The 17,816-nt window shown below is 57.9% G+C and overlaps 1 protein-coding gene across 2 annotated transcripts; it reads right to left on the reverse strand.

The window, feature by feature from the left end:
• Positions 1-837: 837 nt before the first annotated feature.
• Positions 838-17,311, reverse strand: KIAA0513 (KIAA0513 ortholog). 2 transcript variants are annotated; one of them, XM_066557348.1, is made up of 13 exons: positions 17,171-17,311; positions 11,546-12,032; positions 10,420-10,519; positions 9,844-9,917; positions 9,651-9,721; positions 8,966-9,173; positions 8,535-8,575; positions 8,019-8,097; positions 7,075-7,152; positions 5,546-5,575; positions 3,128-3,208; positions 2,776-2,870; positions 838-2,696 (listed from the first exon to the last, which is right to left on the reverse strand). In XM_066557348.1, the coding sequence occupies exons 2-13, from the start codon at positions 11,893-11,895 to the stop codon at positions 2,647-2,649; spliced, it is 1,257 nt and encodes a 418-aa protein (XP_066413445.1). In that variant the 5' UTR covers positions 11,896-12,032; positions 17,171-17,311; the 3' UTR covers positions 838-2,646. The 2 variants fall into 2 exon arrangements, with proteins under 2 accessions (XP_066413445.1, XP_066413444.1); XM_066557347.1 differs by lacking the exons at positions 5,546-5,575; positions 17,171-17,311 and having other exon boundaries at positions 11,546-12,026.
• Positions 17,312-17,816: the final 505 nt, after the last annotated feature.

Raw genomic sequence — 17,816 nt, forward strand, 5'->3', positions numbered from 1 at the left:
AAGTGCCCCTGCAGCCTCCCAAAACAATTCTAAGCACCCAGGCAGCAAAACCAGGAAAAGGGGGGTGCCAGGGGGCACCTGCTGCAAAGGCCACGTGGAGCTGGGCAAATACCTCAGGAACAAGCCCCTCCCTTCCTGTACACATAAACTTATCAGGCACAGCTGGGTGATAAGGAATCCAGCAGGTGGAGGGAACAAAATTGATCCCAGGCTCTTTGTTTTCCACAGCTGAGCAGTCCACACCCAGGGAAAACACCCAGGCTTTGGGGCTGGTGGGTTTCCCTCCTGCACAGGGGGTAATTCAATAAAAACAAGGAACAGGGAAAGCTCCTTCCTCAGAGAAACGTGGCTACCGAGAGAGATGTTGGGCTAGCAAGAGAGAAACCAGCCCTGCAGGACAAGGAACAGGCTCAGCTTGGCCTCACAGAGACCTGAGGGGACGTGGACTCTGAATCCTGGGTGGAATGGGACGTTCCCAGCCTGCTAACCTAAGGGAACATCTTTTAATAAGATAATACTGAGTAATTGATTTTTAAATACACTGAAATCAAATGTCCCGAGGCCAGAGCAGGATCCCAGCTCTGCCATCAGCTCCGAGGCCACTGGCAGAGATGGAAAGCACAAGGGAAAAGAAAATAAAAATGAAATCTCCTTCAAGTGCCTCTCTGGCTCCGGGGCAAATGTGAATATCTCTGTAAAAGGTACAACAATTTTTCTCTATTAAAAAATAGATTATCAAAAGGGAGAAGCTGGTGGAGGCACCAGGGACCAGCGAGGTCGAACAACGGGGAGAAAATCCATCTGCTTAAAAAACACAACAATAACTGAGCAAAAATATTCATTTCTAAGATAATTTATTCCAATCTCTCTCTCATATCCCATCCTTCACACAGTCCCAGTCGAGGAGGGTTCATGGCTATTTTTTATTGGATTTTAATTGTTTTTATAGAAAAATACACATGCAAATAATATATATATACTTCAGCGCTGAACATTTCTTTTCATGTTGGAAAAAATAATAATAATAATAATAATAATAAAGAAATGAAGGAGGATTTGGGAAAGACCTGAGTGGAGACAGAGCCAGGGAAGGCCATGGGGATGGGATGCTCCAGGATGCTGAGCTGCTCATGGTACAGCACATTTTTTCCAGCAGGAAGGGGTTTATTGGGATGAGGGACCAACATCAGCCCCTGTCCCCAACAAAAACCCTTCTCCAGTGACTCTGCCCAGGTTTGGGAATGGCCAAGGAAAAATTGGTGCTGGATTTGTCCTTCCTACAGGACCCAGCACGGATCCCATCCCCAGCAGCAAGGGAAGTCCAGCTTAGGTAAAAGCATCACTTTGATGCTTGGAAATGACACCAGAAGCCAAGAGCTACATGGAAAAATTATCCTTTTATGCTATTTCCTATGGGATAGAGCTGGCAGCGCAGGGAAAAATGGGTTGTTGGAAACCTGGACTCGTGTTTCAGGATGAGGTTTTTGGGGGGAGACTGTTGAACCCTTGGCTGTGCAGGGCTGGGGGTTTCTGCCCCTGTGGGCTGCTCCTTGCAGAGGGGAGCAGTGATGTCCCCATGTCCCCAGCAATGTCCCCATGGCCCCAGCCTCTCTGCAAACACCGTGCCAAGGTCCAAGGGATAAAACAGAGCTGCTGCCCCTGGAGCAGAACAGGAGGTGTCCTTTGGACAGGGCTGTTTCAGGTTTGATGGATGAGCAGCTGGAGCAAAGGAGGGGGCAGAGAGGAGCAGCCTGGGGAAGGAGGACACGAATCTACTGCCACAGGATGCCAGGAGGCTTTGGGAAATGTCACAATGCAGCAGCATCCCGGCACTGACAGGGCAGCAGGGAGAGGGATGAGGTTTTGTCATCTCCTCCCAAGGCAAGCAGAGCTCCTCTGCCTCTGCCTGCAATCCTGCCCAAGGCCATGGCTTTTTTCCTACTGATCCAGGCTAATGCTATGGAGCAAACTGCTGTCCCTTTGCCCAGAGGTACAAACCCACACAGGCAGCACAGTGAAGGTTTCCCAAGGGAAGGATTTCCCTCCAGCTCCCAAGGAAGATGGCACCAGAGCTCTGCCATCCCCACCTCTGCCCCCAGCATGGCCCCGCCCTGCCCATGTCCCCAGGCAGTGGTGACACCCTGGAGCCAGCACAGAACCTGACTGGGTGGTGGCCGGGTGCAGCCCCAGCTCCTGGCTGTGCTCCCTGCATCCCGGGTGCAGCTCCAGCATCAGCGAGGGGACTCCAGCAGGGAAAGGCAGCCTCGGATCCCTCTGGATTTGCCACCAGAGCCCTCAGCATGGGGGGCTGCGCACACAGCACCTGGGGGCTGCACAGCCACGCTCTTCCTGCTTTCCCCTTGCGTTTTGTTTTGCTTTTTAACCAACCAAATTCACCTTTGGGAGCGTCTACTCCGGCAATAGAGGCGGGAGGGTCTGGCGAGGGCGGGGGCTGTTTGGCTCCTATGTCTACAGGCTGCCCTGGGGCAGCTCTAGAGTTTGATGGACGATCATGCAGGTTTTATTGCAGCTCGCGTGTGTGGTTTGGTTTGTAGGTAGCCCAGCTGCAGTCTCAGGTAGCCCCGGGCGTGGGCTCCTCTCCCTCCCCACCTGGCCGGCCGCCGTCTCTCCGCCTCTGCCCGGCGGCTACTCCGGGGCCATCTGCTCGATGTGGTCACTGAGCAGCTTGTATTGCTCTGGGAAGGAGAGAGAGAAGGGCTCAGGGAGGCTGCTGAACCATCCCATCCGCGCTCCATCCCCCGGGCTCCCCCCTACCTTCGTCCAAGTTGCCGATGGTCGCCTGCTTCTTCAGGAAGTCACTGCAGAGCTTCTTGTTGAGGCCAAACGCCAGCATGTTGTGGATGAAGGTGCTGAGGGAGGACAGAGATGCTCTGGGTGAGAGAATGGCCAGGCTGCCCCTTCTTCCCCCCGCCTTCCTCCTCCTCTCCACAGCCCCTTGCAGCAGGCACCGGGATGATGCTCAGCTCGGTCCCTTGGGGTATTCAACAGAAGGGGCAGGAGCAGGTCCCAGGGAGAAGCCTCAAAGATGCTCTGTACCATAGGGGATGTCCCCAGAGGGGGATCAGCTGGGAGGTGTCCCCAGGGGTGGTGCCCGTGCCCTGCTCACCCCAGCTGCCCGAAGGTGATGTTCTCATTGAAGCGCAGGCTGTCGTCGCGCTCCTCCTGCGTCATGTGGCACCACTTCTCCCTGCAAGGAACGAGCCAGTCTGGCACCACTCTGTCACCACTGTCACCTCAGCACCCCCTGCCTGCTTCCTCCCACCCCGGACCACATTGCTGGAGGACAGGAAAGCACCCAGAGCCCCTTGGAGCACAGGAGAGCCCCTGGGTGTGGTGCTGGGTGCTGGATGAGCTCACAACATGGATCCATCTGCAGAGCTCCTGCCCTGGAGCAAAGCAAGAGATGCCCCAGGAAAAAAAAAAACAACCTTATTCAGCCTTGGCTTTGCCTGGAAAGGTCCTGGTTAAGAGCTAAAAATATCATTGATCCCTCCAGCACAGAGCTCACCTTCAGTGCCACCGTGTGCACGAGGAGGAAGCAGGGGATGGCCCTCCCAGCAGGGCTCTGCTGAAGCCCCCCAGCCTGGGAGGGTGACAGGGGGACACCAGGCAGCTGTCCCTCACCTCAGGAGGCTCCAACTCCCCGAATCCCAGCCAAGGTGCTCCCCAGACATACCTCCCCCTCGGACAGGGCAGGAGCTCCCACACCCCTCCCCACGGGCCAGCAGCGCCCTGAGGGTGCCCTGGCTCCACTCTGGCTCCCTGCAGCTGCAGCAGCACCTTCGGGGGTGGAGGGGTTAAAGCTCTGTGTGTTTGCAACCAGCTCTAGGCAGGGGCAGAGTCCCCAGCCCGGGAATCAAGCCTGTGCCACAGGGATGTCACTCGGGGTGCTGGCAGCAGGGCTCAGTGCATGCATGCCAGGGAAACTACAGCTCCAGGGTGAAGCCAGCCCCTTCCCAAGAACCAGGTGAGGTTACAGCCAAGGAAAGGAGGAGGAGAAGCGAGGAAAAACAGGGATAGGCAGAAGAAAAATGGAGGAGAAGGAAGAGGAGAACACCAGGAGAAGAAGGGACGCTTGTAGCTGGCCAGAATACCAAGCAGGAGGGGGGAGCTGTGCTGGGGGGAAACTGGGATAGAGGGGGTCTCACCCAAAATTCAGAGAGGCTGGCTCAGCCCCAGTGTGCCTGGAACTGGAAGAAAATGGGAAGTCAGACAGGCTGACCCCACAAAGGGAACCAGTCCCCACTAAATCACCCCAACCCAAATGTGCAGAGCGCTGAGCTGAGCCTGCAGCCAGCAGCTCATTGTTTACAGGGCTCTGGAAATGCACACAACATGTTTCAGGGGACTTTTTTTAAATAAAAGAAGGTGTAATTTCTCTCAGATAAAGCTTAGGATAGCAAATAAAACCCCCAGCCAAATGCAGAGGCTGAAAGGAGAGGGGAAGGATCAAATTAAGGGGCTTTGATATCTGGAAGCAAAACTTCACAGACCCCACTGGCTCACTTACAGGAGAGGCATGTTTGTAACTCTTTTTTTCCTGCCTTTTTATGTTTTGGAGGGAGGAAGAAGGGAGAAAAAACATTATCAAAGTGTCCCCAAAAAAAGAAAATCTGGCCACGTTTCTGGCTTATGATTACGTGCCTGGGAAGGGAGAAAACCCACATGTGGCTCCACTCAAAGCCTTTGATCCTCACCAGCAGGACAGGAACAGGGGTGAGGAACCCCCTGGGCTGTGGGGTTGCATTTTGGGGTATCCAGGGAAGCCTTGCTGTGCCTGGAAGTGCTGAGAAGTTTCCATTAACTCCTTCCTCTCCCAGCAGCAGCAGCAGCAGCAGGGTTTCCCCCCGCACAGCAAACCCCAGCAGTGATAATTACAGCATCCCTCAGCCAGGACATCCCTCAGCCACACAGAAAATTCACTGCCAGGCTTCCAAAGCTCCTCATCCTCTTGCTAATGCCATCACCTGGAGGGATTTGCCCCCAGACCCCACACTCCAAGAGAGCAGTGACTGTTCCCAGCTCATGGCCCCAAGGACACGCTCCCAATTGTGACATGCAGCCCTCCCCATTTGCAATTTTAATTTCGTTAAGGGATGGCAGCAGAAAAGTGCATTAAAAATGGAAAAGGAGCAGCTTTTCCAGCTGGCAAAGGATCCCCAGCACCTCTAAGTGGCAGCAGAAGCCAGGAGCAAGCAGGAAGGACAGGAGAGGGAGATGCTTTCTACACAAAGAGACTCAGTTCATGCCCAGAACCTGCCCAGAGGGATGTTCCCAGAGAAATATCACAGCTTGAAACCATTCAGGCTCCTTTTTAAGAGCCACATGAAAGAGGAGCCACTCTAAACCCCTCAGGCCCTTGGGGAGGGCGATGCTCACGCTCCAACCTCCGGCAGCTGCTCCTCCTCCTCCATGGAGGAAGGGCCTTGCAGAGCCTCCCAAAACACATCCCCCCCATGCCCAGGGCAGGATCTGGACCTGAAGGGAGCCTGTGGGCACTAAGGAAGGACAGGGACAGACACACCTCTTCTCCTCTTCCTCCCCAGTGTTCCCTCTGGAGCGGCGGCAGAAACGGGGCCCACAAAGGTGGCGCGTGAAAAGGTCATGCAAGACAGAGGGGTGGAGGGGAACGGAGAGAGGAAGAGATGGAAGAAGGTTGTTAGAGGCAGAGAGAGAGAGGAAAGAGAGAGAAAAAGAGGAGTTTAGTTCTGATTCCTTCCCCCCTCCCCTGCCCTCCCCGCCCAGAGGAGGAAAAGCCTCCCCAAAGGTCTCGCAGAGGACAAAGCCCGGCCGCCCCAGAGATGTCCTGGTCACCCCAGCACAGAGGTGGCCTCAGCCCCATCCTCATGGATCTTCTGGGCATCTGCCATGGCCAAGGACCGACCTGCAATTCCAAACCCAGCCCAGCCACGTCCTCCCAGCAGGGATTTCCATCCTCAGCTCCCTGTAAGGATTCTGCATCCTCTGCAGAGGACTCGGGGGGGTCACCACCACCTCCCAACCCCCTGAGACACTCAGAATTCTCCAGGCTGCAGCTCCCAAAGCTCCTTTGTCAGCCAGGCTTGCTCCTGCAGCCGAGGCAGGCTCAGCCATCAGATTAATTGGGAGAGGCACTGGGAGCAGGGAGCAGCTGCCGGTGGCGTCTGTCCTTGTGAGGCACTTGCTGCTGCTAATTTGGGGCTTAATCAGAGCAAATGCAGTCATGGCCACACTGCTGCTCTGTAGGCTCTTCCCGTGCTTGCTTGGGAGGAAAAAAGGGAAGCAATAAAGGGGAAAACAGGGATTGATCCAAGAGCTGAGGCTGGCACAGCATCCCAGGGCTGTGAGCCAGGGCTGCTGCGCTCAGCTCGGGGTTTGGGGGGACAAAACGGGGGCTGGCTGCTCCACGGGGCTGGCAGAGCTCTGAAACGGGGAAAACGGGCAGCTCCAGGGCTCCAAGGAGAGCTCAGAGCCTCAGGCACTGCACAGACAGCGGGAGGGGCCGGCTGGGAATGGGAAACTGCTGCCAGGAGAGGAGGGAGAGGCTGGAGCCCTCACACAGCTCCGGGTGCAGCGAGAGATGGGCACAAGCTTGGTGAGTGCCTCACCCACTTCTGCACCCCCTGACATGAGCAGCCTCATCCCTGGCAGGTTTATTCCAATTTGGGGGCTGGCAGTGCCACCATCGCCAGCTTCTGTCCTTGCTGGCTGCTCCTGGGGACAGCTGGGACATCCCCTCCATCCTGGTGGCTGCACCTCCCACCTCCCAGACCTGCTGGCAAACTCAGCACCAGCTGCCTGAGCCCTGGCTGGGATTTCTGGGCACATCTCTAGGGTTTGGTTCCTCCAAAAATGCTGCAACAGCAAGCAAGAAACCCTTCCTGTTCCCAAAGCCCTGCCAGGCTGCAGATCTCACCAGCACTGCCCGCTGCCCAGCACTCCCGGCAGGATTCCAGTGGGGATGGAAATCAGAGCATTTCCCCAGGGCTGGACAAGCTCAGGGCTGTTGGGAGGAGCCCCCTGGGGGGCTGGAGGGGACACAGGGTGTCCTTTTCCCACAGGGACGTGTCCTACCTGGTGGTGGGGGACCTCTTCCTGCGCTCGCAGTGCACGGCGTCGAAGAAGGCGGCGTTCCAGAAACGGAGGTTGTGCCTGCAGGGAGGGAGGGAACGGTGGGAATGGCTAATTGGGATTTATAATTGGGTACCACAGAGTGCCCAGAGCAGCTGGGGCTGCCCCTGGATCCCTGGAATTGTCCAAGGCCAGGTTGGACAGAGCTTGGAGCAACCTGGGACAGTGGATGGGATGGGATGATGGGATGGGATGATGGGATGGGATGATGGGATGGGATGATGGGATGGGATGATGGGATGGGATGATGGGATGGGATGATGGGATGGGATGATGGGACGGGATGATGGGACGGGATGATGGGACGGGATGATGGGACGGGATGATGGGACGGGATGATGGGACGGGATGATGGGACGGGATGATGGGACGGGATGATGGGACGGGATGATGGGACGGGATGATGGGACGGGATGATGGGACGGGATGATGGGACGGGATGATGGGACGGGATGATGGGACGGGATGATGGGACGGGATGATGGGACGGGATGATGGGACGGGATGATGGGATGGGATGATGGGACGGGATGATGGGACGGGATGATGGGATGGGATGATGGGATGGGATGGGATGATGGATGGGATGGGATGATGGATGGGATGGGATGATGGGATGGGATTTAAGGTCCCTTCCAACCCAAACCACTCCAGGATTCCCCAGTCTCACCCAGCCTGTCCTGAGTCCTCCCAAGGGTCAGGGTGGGCCAAACAAACCTGGCAGATTCCTGGAGCAGCCTTTGGTGGCTGCACACACACTCTCATTAGCACAAGGGACGTGCCAAAGCCGAGGCCAGCTCTGTCAGGGGCACTGGTGAACACTGGGGACACATGGCCAGCAGGACAAACCCTCCCCAGGCAGGAGCCAGCTCGCCCTGGGGCTTTACCAGATCGGCTGCTGCTTGAGGTGCATGTACAGGTAGATCTTCTCCCCTTTCTTCTCCTCCTCTGGGCTCTGCAGGGACACTGTGGGGACACACAGTCACACACCAGCACCCGGGGGACTCCCAGCTTCCCACCCACGTGGGGATTTTGTGCTCCCTCCCAGTCTGGTGGCTGAGCAGTGGGATGGATTGCAAACCAAACACATCCCTGCAATGGGAGGAGGAGCTCTGAGTGCCCTTGGAGGGCAGGGCTGAGCCCTGAGGAAGGCAGGAATGCCCCAGGAGGATCCTGGAGGGACGGGGCCGCTGCTCTGGGAGCACACAGACTGATGCACCACCAAAGCCCAGTGGGTGCCCAAACCTCTGCGGCCTGTGACACTGAGGACAAGATCCTTGCAGAACGAGAGTTGTGACTGGAATTTCAAACCCAGCCCCAAGGAATTCCAGCATTTCCACCCCTCTCTCCTTCCCCAGGGGTGCCTTGGCCATTCCTATTTCAGTGATGCTGGCTGCACTCACCTGTTTTCTTCAGCTTCTCCTTAGGTTTGTCTTCACCTTCTCTGTGGCACAAGAAATCAATGTCAGCTCCAAAAATCCTGTCCCCCTCAACAGCCCATGACCCCCTGGCAGAGGGAACCTCATTTGAGAGACCCCCTGATCCCATGCCACCACCCCCAGGGCCAGAAAGGTGACAAAGAGACAGTGAAAGAGGGACATCCCTCCCCTCAGTACAGAGATGATGCACAAGACCACCGGCTTGGAACCACAAAACTCCATGGCTGCCTCGGTTCTGAGACAAATCAGGAGGAATCAGGACAATGGCCAAGGGAAACAGGACTCCCAGACCATGAGGTGACAGTGACTAAGGATGGGACCAGGCTCTCGTGGTGGCCCCACACCCCTGGTCATGGCATGGTGCCAGCCCAGCCCCACAAGGGACTGGTACCCACTCGCTCTTTTTGGTGCCAGGACCCTTCAGTTTGGTCTCCAGGCCCCCAAAGAAGCCCTTGACGTTCTCTGTCTTGGCTGAGGTGTTTTTCAGCAGCCTCTCTGCAATGTCCTTCTTCTCAGCCAGCCAGGTGTTCGCTGACTTCAGGTACGAGTCGATGCTGCCCGTGGGCTTCTCCTTGGCCTCCAGGGGCAGGGCCTGAGGCTTCCCTGGGGAAAATGTGCCAGGAGCTCAGTGGGCACAGAGCCCTGAGTGCTGCCAGCTGCTGGGGACCTGCATCCAGCTCCAGGGTGCACCAGCAGGAGATGGGGACACCCCAGATCCCATCCCAGTTCCTGGAGGTTTTTATTTTTATCCTCCCCACTCCCATTTTGGATAGAAAATCCAACCCCCCCCCCCCCCCCCGTGGAGGAGCAGCCATTGCACACCAAACAATAAACCAAGGTGCTCCTGGGCTGGGGTGTCCACATCCCACCCTGGGGCTGGGATCACCTGGGGGCTGTCACACACAAATATTCCTGGCTGGAAGCGAGGACAAAGCAGCATCACCACCCCAGCAAGGGGCTCTGCCAGGTTTGCATGGATTCTGAGCTCTTTTCCACCTGGGGCACCCCTCCAACTCCTTTCCCACACACAGGACACATTTCACAGCAGCAGAGCCTCCCCAGGGGTGCAGGCTCCCTTACCTATGTAGTAATAGGTGAAACACATGGTCATGAGGTTCTTGGCAGGGCTGAAATCGTCCATCTGGTGACACCTGGCACAGAGGCAAGACCAGTGAGGACACCCCGTGTCCTCACTGATGGGAGCCCAACAGAGCTCTGCCCTCAGGGCCTTTTGGGGGTTCCCACAAAGCCCCATAGGGCCCCCAGGACTTACTCAAAGAGCACGAGGGCGAAGGACTGCATCAGGCGGTAGAAGGTCTGCTCTGAGACACACTTGGAGTTGCAGCGCTGCAGGGACAGAGCCCAGGGCTCAGCACAGCAGCAGGGACAGAGCCCAGGGCTCAGCACAGCAGCAGGGACAGAGCCCAGGGCTCAGCACAGCAGCAGGGACAGAGCCCAGGGCTCAGCACAGCAGCAGGGACAGCCTCAGCCCCCCAGGACCCCCCCCCCATGGCCAGGGAAAAGAGCACTCATGGCTGAGATTCCCCTCAGAGACAGCGTTGTGCCTGTCTGGGTTTGGAGTTTTTTTAGGGAATAGGATGTGTCTGAGTGCTGGTGGGATTTAATTTTAAATAAAACGAGTGAATTCCCTCCCACGTTGCACCAAGGGTGCGTTTAACTGCTCAAAATGCATTTATTCACTCCTGTGTCTCCCTCTGCTGTGGTTCCTCACTTTCCTTCAGTTCCTGCCTTCCAAAAATACTTCTCTGGGAGATGATTCAATCCCCCTGGCCTGAGGCAGTTGTAGAGCCCAGGCAGGATCCCTGCTCCTTCCCAGCACTGCCCTTACCTGGGCGCTCACGTATCTCGCAAACCACTCCCTGCCCTTCCCGTCCTCGCTGCTGCACAGCTCCCCAAACCTGGCCTTCTCCTCTTGGTCCAAATCCTCTCTGCAACAGGGAAAGAATAAAAAACATCATTCAAGTCAAGGATGTGACCTGCACCCCCCCCCCTTGGCATCAGCATCCTGGTGCTGGAGGAAGGCAGAGGAAGAGGAGGAGAGGAGCATCCATTTTGTCACCCCGCGCCTTGTGCTGCTCTTTTCTCCCTCCTTGGCAGGAGGGAAACCAAAGGCAGGGGGAGAAGGGAAGAGCCAAGGACAGTGTGAGCAGAAACTGAGCTCCAGAGACAGGCAGGCAGCCCCAGAGCAAAACCAAGCCCTGTTGCTGCTCCTCACGCTCCATTTGCTGCATCCAGCCTGACACGGAGCCACGGAGAGCTGGGGGATGCAGGGCTGGGGGCACAGCCAGGGGCTGCCACGGGGCCCCTGGGCACGTGAGAGCCACTGGCACTTCCCTGAGCATCAGTGGGGAGAGGGGATGGGGACAGTGAGCCCCTGGCATGGCAATGGGGACAGAGAAGGGAGGGAAGCTGGGGGTGGAAGATGCGGCCAGGAGAGGAGTGCAAGGCAAAAACCACTGTAGCCATGATATTTTCTGAAAAATCCTTCCCTTGGGATTTTTTCTCCTGAGAAGCTGAGAGGCCTCAGGAACAAAATGCAAACAATGGTTATCTGCTGCTGTGGGATGCAACAGGTGCATCTGGGATTGGTCTCATGTGGTTGTTTCTAATTAATGGCCAATCACAGCCCAGCTGGCTCAGACTCTCTGTCCCAGACACAAGCCTTTGTTATCATTCTTTCTTTTTCTATTCTTAGCCAGCCTTCTGATGAAATCCTTTCTTCTATTCTTTTAGTATAGTTTTAATATAATATACATCATAAAATAATAAATCAAGCCTTCTGAAACATGGAGCCAGATCCTCATCTCTTCCCTCATCCTCAGACCCCTGTGAACACGGTCACAAACCACATCCCCCAATGCCACGAGGGGGAAGGACAAACTGCTGCTCCTGGGGTGGGAAAGCAGCCAGATCCACCCCCATCCCCTGGGATGTGCCTGTCCCTGCTCACTCACCCCCCAGTGAAGATCTTCTCCACGTAACCCCGCATGAACTCGCGGCGCTCGTCCCGCGGCGCCGACTCCGAGCTCTGGCCAGAGGAGAGGGACTCGTTGGAGGAGGAGCGCCGGGGGCCGCCCCAGTGCTGGGGAGAGCCCCCCATGTCATTCTCGCTGTCTGCTGACTCGGTGGCATCGCTCTCCTCGGCTGCCACGTCCCCTGTGTCCCCCGTGTCCCCGTTGTCGTCCCCCGGGTGGCCGTTGTCGCTGGGGACAGCGGGAGGAGCCGGCTCTGAGGGGCCACAGGCGGGCGTTTCGCTGTCAAAGTCAATGAGGTTCCCTACAGGCACATCCAGAGGGGCCTCCATGGCTCTCCCAGGGGATGTGGCAGTGCTGGGGACACTTGCTGTTTGTCCTTTTGTCCCTCACTGGGGCGTTGAGGCCATGGCTGGCAGGAAGCTGGCTAAGGCAGGCAGGACCTCCTGTGGGGGTTACCACAGCACATCTGAAAGGCACAAGGAGGACAAAAGTGAGGACAGGACCCTGGGGAGCCACCACCATGGAGCTTGGGCAAGGCCACCACCCACGATGTCCCCAGGATGTCCATCAGCACTGAGGGACAGGCAGACAGAGCTGGCTCCTCTCCAGCAGCCACGTGAATCAGCAATCCCATGGAATGCTCACATGCTGTCGGCGCCGCTCGAGAGGGTTTTCCATCCTTTAGCCCAGAAAAGGGACAATCGGAGCCTCAGCTCCATATGTCACATTTGGGATGTGACATCTCGTGGCCTGACGGGCAGAACTGGGCTGGCAGGAGCTGGCAGGACACTGGTGGCTCTCCAGGGCAGCCCTGACATCCTCCTGTCCCTGGCCTCTCTCTACTCAGGGCTCTGTCTGACCCCGTTGGGAAATGGGATCATCTCCAGTGTGGAGCATCCTGGAGTTTAACACACACTGACTGAGCTGGGAATGGGAAGGGGATGCTGGACACCACAGGAGCTGGAATGGGATGAGGATGCAGAGCTCTGGACTGCAGTTAAGGGGTTTGGCACCTCAAATTGCAAAGGTCCTGCAAAGGAGGTATAGGGAGCCCAGGGATGGAGATGGACTGGGATGCTCCAGCACGCGCCCATCCTGGACAGCAATGCAGCAAAAGAGGCAAAGAGGCAAACAAAAAGAGGCAAAAGAGGCCACCCTGAAGCTGCCCCCGTGTCAGAGAGTCACAGAGTACTCACTGAGGGTGTTTCTGGCCCAGGAGGGGGTGAACTGTAGTGTCTGAAACCCAGCACACACTGCAGCATCCGGGACAGGAGCAGGGACAGCAGCACAGGTGACAGTGACAAACCCAGGGCAGCACGACAGCAACACTGACACAGCCCCTCTGCCTTCCAGGGATCTGATCCCAGGACACAGGCAACCACCCCCAGAGCAAAAATCCCCCAGAGGACCAATGTCCAGTTCATCAGACAAACAGGAGATGAAGCTGAAAGCAGATCTGACATGTTTCACCAAGCACAGCACATGGGAAAACAACCCCTGGGCTGCAGGAGCAGCCACTCTTCAGCAGCATCCCCCTCCTCCTCCTTTCCTCCAGGGACCCTCTGGGGCACTGGACAGTGAGAGAAATACAGCTCCTTGAGTGGCTGGGACAGCAGGGACAGAGAGAAAAGTCACCTGGGGTGGCAGAACCCCTGCAGCCACCTCAGCTGGCAGCTTCTGTCCCAGCTTCCCTCACACTGAGCCCCTGGCACACACCTAAAGCTGCTCCCAGGAGCTGCAGGGACACTGCTGAGCTCCAGGAGCTGGGCAGAGTTTGGCCCCTGGGAGAGGAGCAGCCCAAGGCTGCAGCACAGCAGGGACTGGCAGTGTTCCCACAGGGATCCAGCCAGCTGCAGCCTGGCTCCGTGCCCCTGGCAGTGTGACCCATCCCAAACCACCCCTCCAGCTGCAGGGACCTCCATCCATCCATCCATCCATCCTTGGATCCTTCCATCCGTCCATCCATCCGTCCCTCCCTCCCTTCTTACTCTCACAGCAGCTGCAAAGTCCCCTTGGCACCGATGCAGAGAAGGCTCCAGGGAGAGCTCAGAGCCCCTTTCAGTACCTAAAGGGGCTCCAGGAGAGCTGGAGAGGGACTTTGGATGAAGGCAAGGAGTGACAGGACACAGGGAATGGCTTCCACTGCAGAGGGCAGGGTTAGATGGGACATTGGGAAGGAATTCTTCCCCACGGGGTGGTGAGGCTGTGGCACACAGGAAGGAGGACTTGGAGTTCAGCCCAGCAGCCCCAGGGAGTGCATCCTGCTCACAGGGGGATGGGAAAGATTTAATCCCTCACTGACCAGCTCATGGTAAAGCCCTGCCCTTGAGTGAAGGCCACCAAAGCTGTCCCAAGGTGTTGGCAGCTGCTGGGGGTGCCCAGGGTCCCCCAAAGGTTCTCAGCACAGAGCCCAGAAGAGCTTCAAACCCAAAACCAGCTGCAGAACCAGCCCTGTGCCCACTCCCCAACCTGCTCATTGCTCCAGCAGAACAATTCCAGGGGAGGAGTAGCCAAAATTCCAAACAAGAGCCTCAGGTCCCACAGCTGGCAGCATCCACTCATGGGCTCAGCTCAGCTGCACATGCCAGCACTGCCCAGGCACGGCAGTGCCTGGCTGGGTCAAGTCTGACAGTAAATGAGGGTTCTGGAATAAAAAGGGATTTTTAGGCTGCTTGGCAGCCTTGATGCAACATCACGAGCTTCAGCATCATCGTGAAAGTCAGCAGGTCTGACTTTAACCACGAAGCTCAACCAGACAAGTGGAGGCACCAGCCCAGAAATAAAATCCATGAATGTGCTGAAGCCATGTATGGGAATGCCACAGGAGGCCATGGTGGCCTGAAACTTTGGAAAATGCCTGATTTTACTAAAAAGAAATGCTGGGGCAGATGTGAATGATTCACCTACAGCTGCACATGCGTGCAAGCAGCTTTTATCCATGACCTGCCCTTGAATCCAGCATTCCTGGCTGGATCTCCCAGCATCCCTAAGCCCTGCACCGAGTTTCCCCTCGGGGCTTTTTCCAGGTGCTGAGGTCAGGGTTGCTCCGGGCCTCAGCAATTCACACCTGGGCAATGGGATCCAATCCAATGGAAATCCCAGTGGGGAGCAGGCTTTGGCCAAGCTGTGTCCCAGCTCTCCTGTCTCTCCATCCCAGTGCTCTGCTCCCCAGAGCTGGATGACAAACTGAGATAGTAATCCCTGTTATCAGCTCGGGCTGTGGGTGACATCCCACACGGTGACACTGCTCCAATCCACACTCACTGCATCCTGCACCGAGACAGTGCTCCAGCCTGGAGCTGTCAGGGATGACTAAAAACTGTAATTAAAGCAAAGAAACCTCTGCCTGCCTCCTCCTGGCCTCAGCCCTGCAGTCTGGCACCCAGACACGGAGTGCAGGAGCTCTGAGAGCCCTGGGGGCACTCAGCTGCGGGAAAGGGGAAAATCCACAACCGATGTTCCTGCAGGACTCGTTCTTGGCAGCACAGAGGGGACAACTCTGCTCCTTTGGATAGAGCCAGAGCTCTGCAGAGAGCCCTGGCACCGTGTCCATGCCAGGGGCTCCTGCATCCATGCCAGGGGCTCCTGAATCCATGCCAGGGCTCCTGCATCCCGCTGCTGTGCGGGGGCGAGGGATGCTCACCTGGGCAGCACCTGGCCCCGGCCCGGGCAGGGTTTGTGCCCCGTGCTGCAGCTCAGGTGATGCCAACACATCCCACGCCTCTCTGCCAGCTGTGCCAGGGCACAAATCCTTCCCAGCCTGCAGGAAAGGGGGCAGAGCACTGCTGCCTCCTCCCAGCCCTGCTGCTGATGCCCTGCAGAGGAGGCAGCCCCGGGGACACGCTGGGAGGAGTTTTTGGGACACGCACAGGGTGTCACCGCCGCTCGGGGGCTGGCAGAGCGCCACTGCTCGGTGCTGGCACCTCTCCACGCTGCGGCCCTCCCTGGAAACCCTCCCTTGTCCCATCCAGCCCGGGGGTTTGCGGTGCCCTGGCACAGGTCTGACACGGGTGTGCCACCCGCTCCTGGGGCTGGCACTGCCCGGGGACACCGCGCAGCCCCGCGCCCGCGGTTGTGCCAGCCCGGCCGGGCTCTGCAGGGCACCCTGAGCGCCTGCCAAGGAAAACTCCCTGTGCCGGCAGGGAACAGCGTGTTTCCTGCCGGGAACTGGTCAGTCTTGTTCCCCGTGTCCCTCCCCGGGGAGAACACGCCGGCACGGGGTCACGGCTCCGGGCTGCGGACCCGTTCAGTGCCAGAGCCCCAAACGCGCCCTGAATCCGGAGGTACCCCCCTCACCCCTTCCCAAGCACCCCGCTGAATTTAACCACACAAACCTCCTCGTTTAAACACATCCTGGTGCTTTGGAGAGCCGAAATTCCCCCTGGCTGGGCTGGCCCGTCCCCGCCGCAGATGCCGGGGCCGGGACGCGCTCCCGGCTTTGTCGGGGAGGCTCCGGCTGTGCCCGGGCCAAGGCACGGCCCTGCTGCAGCCCTGCCCACAGCTCTGCCAATCCCTACAATAATTCCCTGCATCCCAGGGGGGTGGGTACCTGAGAGCGGTGCCCAGCTGGGCTGGCACGGCCGGGGCAGAGACCGCACACACTCGGTGCATGCCAGGGTCAGCTCCCAGCCCATCCTGAGCCCCCACCAGGATCCCAGTCCCTGATGAAGGAGGATTTTTGGCGTGTGATACGTGTAGGTCTAGAGGATCTTTTCCCCAGCATCACCTCCTCTCCAGGCCCCAGTCCTGGGGCGCTGCTGCCTCCCAGGCGGATCCTTCCCCTCCCCGAGCCCGGCTTTAGCTCGCACGGAGCACTCATAAACCATCACCCAGCCCTTAAACCGGAGCCATTGCCCGGGAATCTGAACCCGGCGAGCTCCCAGCTTGCCCTGCTTCCCTTCCCGGGGAGCTTTTTCCTTTTCCTTCCCCCCGCTGCCATCAGACAGCAGATGGCAGCTCCCCATCCTGCCGGGCTTGCGAGGGGAATTAAATGTTTCTTGAATAGACCCGAGCTGCGCAAGCCGGGCTTTTGTGCGAGCAGCGGTTTCTCCTTTCACACTTCCCAGCGGCGCAGCTCCCACACGGCCACGGCCACATCCCCAGGGGGCCCCAAAACGGGGCTACTTATTCTGCAATTCCCATTTTGACCTGGCAAAAATTCCTGCCGGGGGGGGCCGTACCAGGCTGTATTTTGGAAACGATTCCCCCGAAAAGCACACGCGGGGAGAGGCGGGGGCGGGTCCCTGCCCCAGCCACCCTCAGCCCCCCATTCCCATGGGAAATGGGAAACGCTGCTTCCAGCCCCGCCGGAGGGGGGGACCGGGATGGAGCCGGGGGACACCGGGATGGAGCCCGGGGGACACCGGGATGGAGCCCGGGGGACACCGGGATGGAGCCCGGGGACCCTTCCCGGGCACGATGGTTGCATCCCCCCGGATGTGCTGAACCCAAAACCAGCTGGGAAAAAAAAAAAAAAAAAAGCGGGGTGTCCCCTCCCAAGCGGGATATGGGGTCAGAAAACGGATTAAAGCCCAGCCAAGCGCAGGCCTGTCCCCAGGCGGGGTCACGGCGCCATCCTCATCCTCATCCTCCCTCCTCCTTTACCTGTAGCCGGGAGCCTCGCAGCGCCTCGGCTCGCCGCTGCCCCGGCAGCATCCGGCAGGCCGGGAACGGGCGATGCAGGGACGCGGGGACGCTGCTGTCCCTCCTTCCTTCCCTCCCTCCCTCTCTCCGTGCGGAGCTCCGGCGCTCCCGGTGCCCACGCGCGGCTGCGCGCTCAGCGCCGGCTCCGGGAAAAGCTCCCGGTGCCAGCCGGGCACGCTGCGCTGGCTGCCCAGAGCCCTTCCCGCGGCACACGGGCAGCGTTTCAGCCCGGGAGCGATCCCCACCCTCCCCCAAAACCGGCCCCTCTGTGCCCCCTATATTGAGAAATATTATGTAGGATCCCCATCAGAGGGGAGTTCCCCAGCCTAAAGCAGCTGCCCAGGCAAATATGCAAAATATTGACCAAACTAGTGTGGGGTCCCCATCAAAAGGGGACCAAATTATCTTAAGTCCCTGCAGATAGTGAAAATATCAAGGGAAATGAGGTGGGGTCTTCATTAAAGAGGGATTCTCCAGCCCAAACCAGCCTAAAGTCCTGACACATGCAGATATCCCAAATATTAACCCAATATCTTAAAAGAATAAGGTGGGGTTCCCATAAAAGTGGGATTCTCCAGCCCAAACCAGCCTAACTACCTGCACATGC

Source organism: Molothrus aeneus, chromosome 11 (assembly GCF_037042795.1).
Source record: "Molothrus aeneus isolate 106 chromosome 11, BPBGC_Maene_1.0, whole genome shotgun sequence".
Taxonomy (NCBI): domain Eukaryota; kingdom Metazoa; phylum Chordata; class Aves; order Passeriformes; family Icteridae; genus Molothrus; species Molothrus aeneus.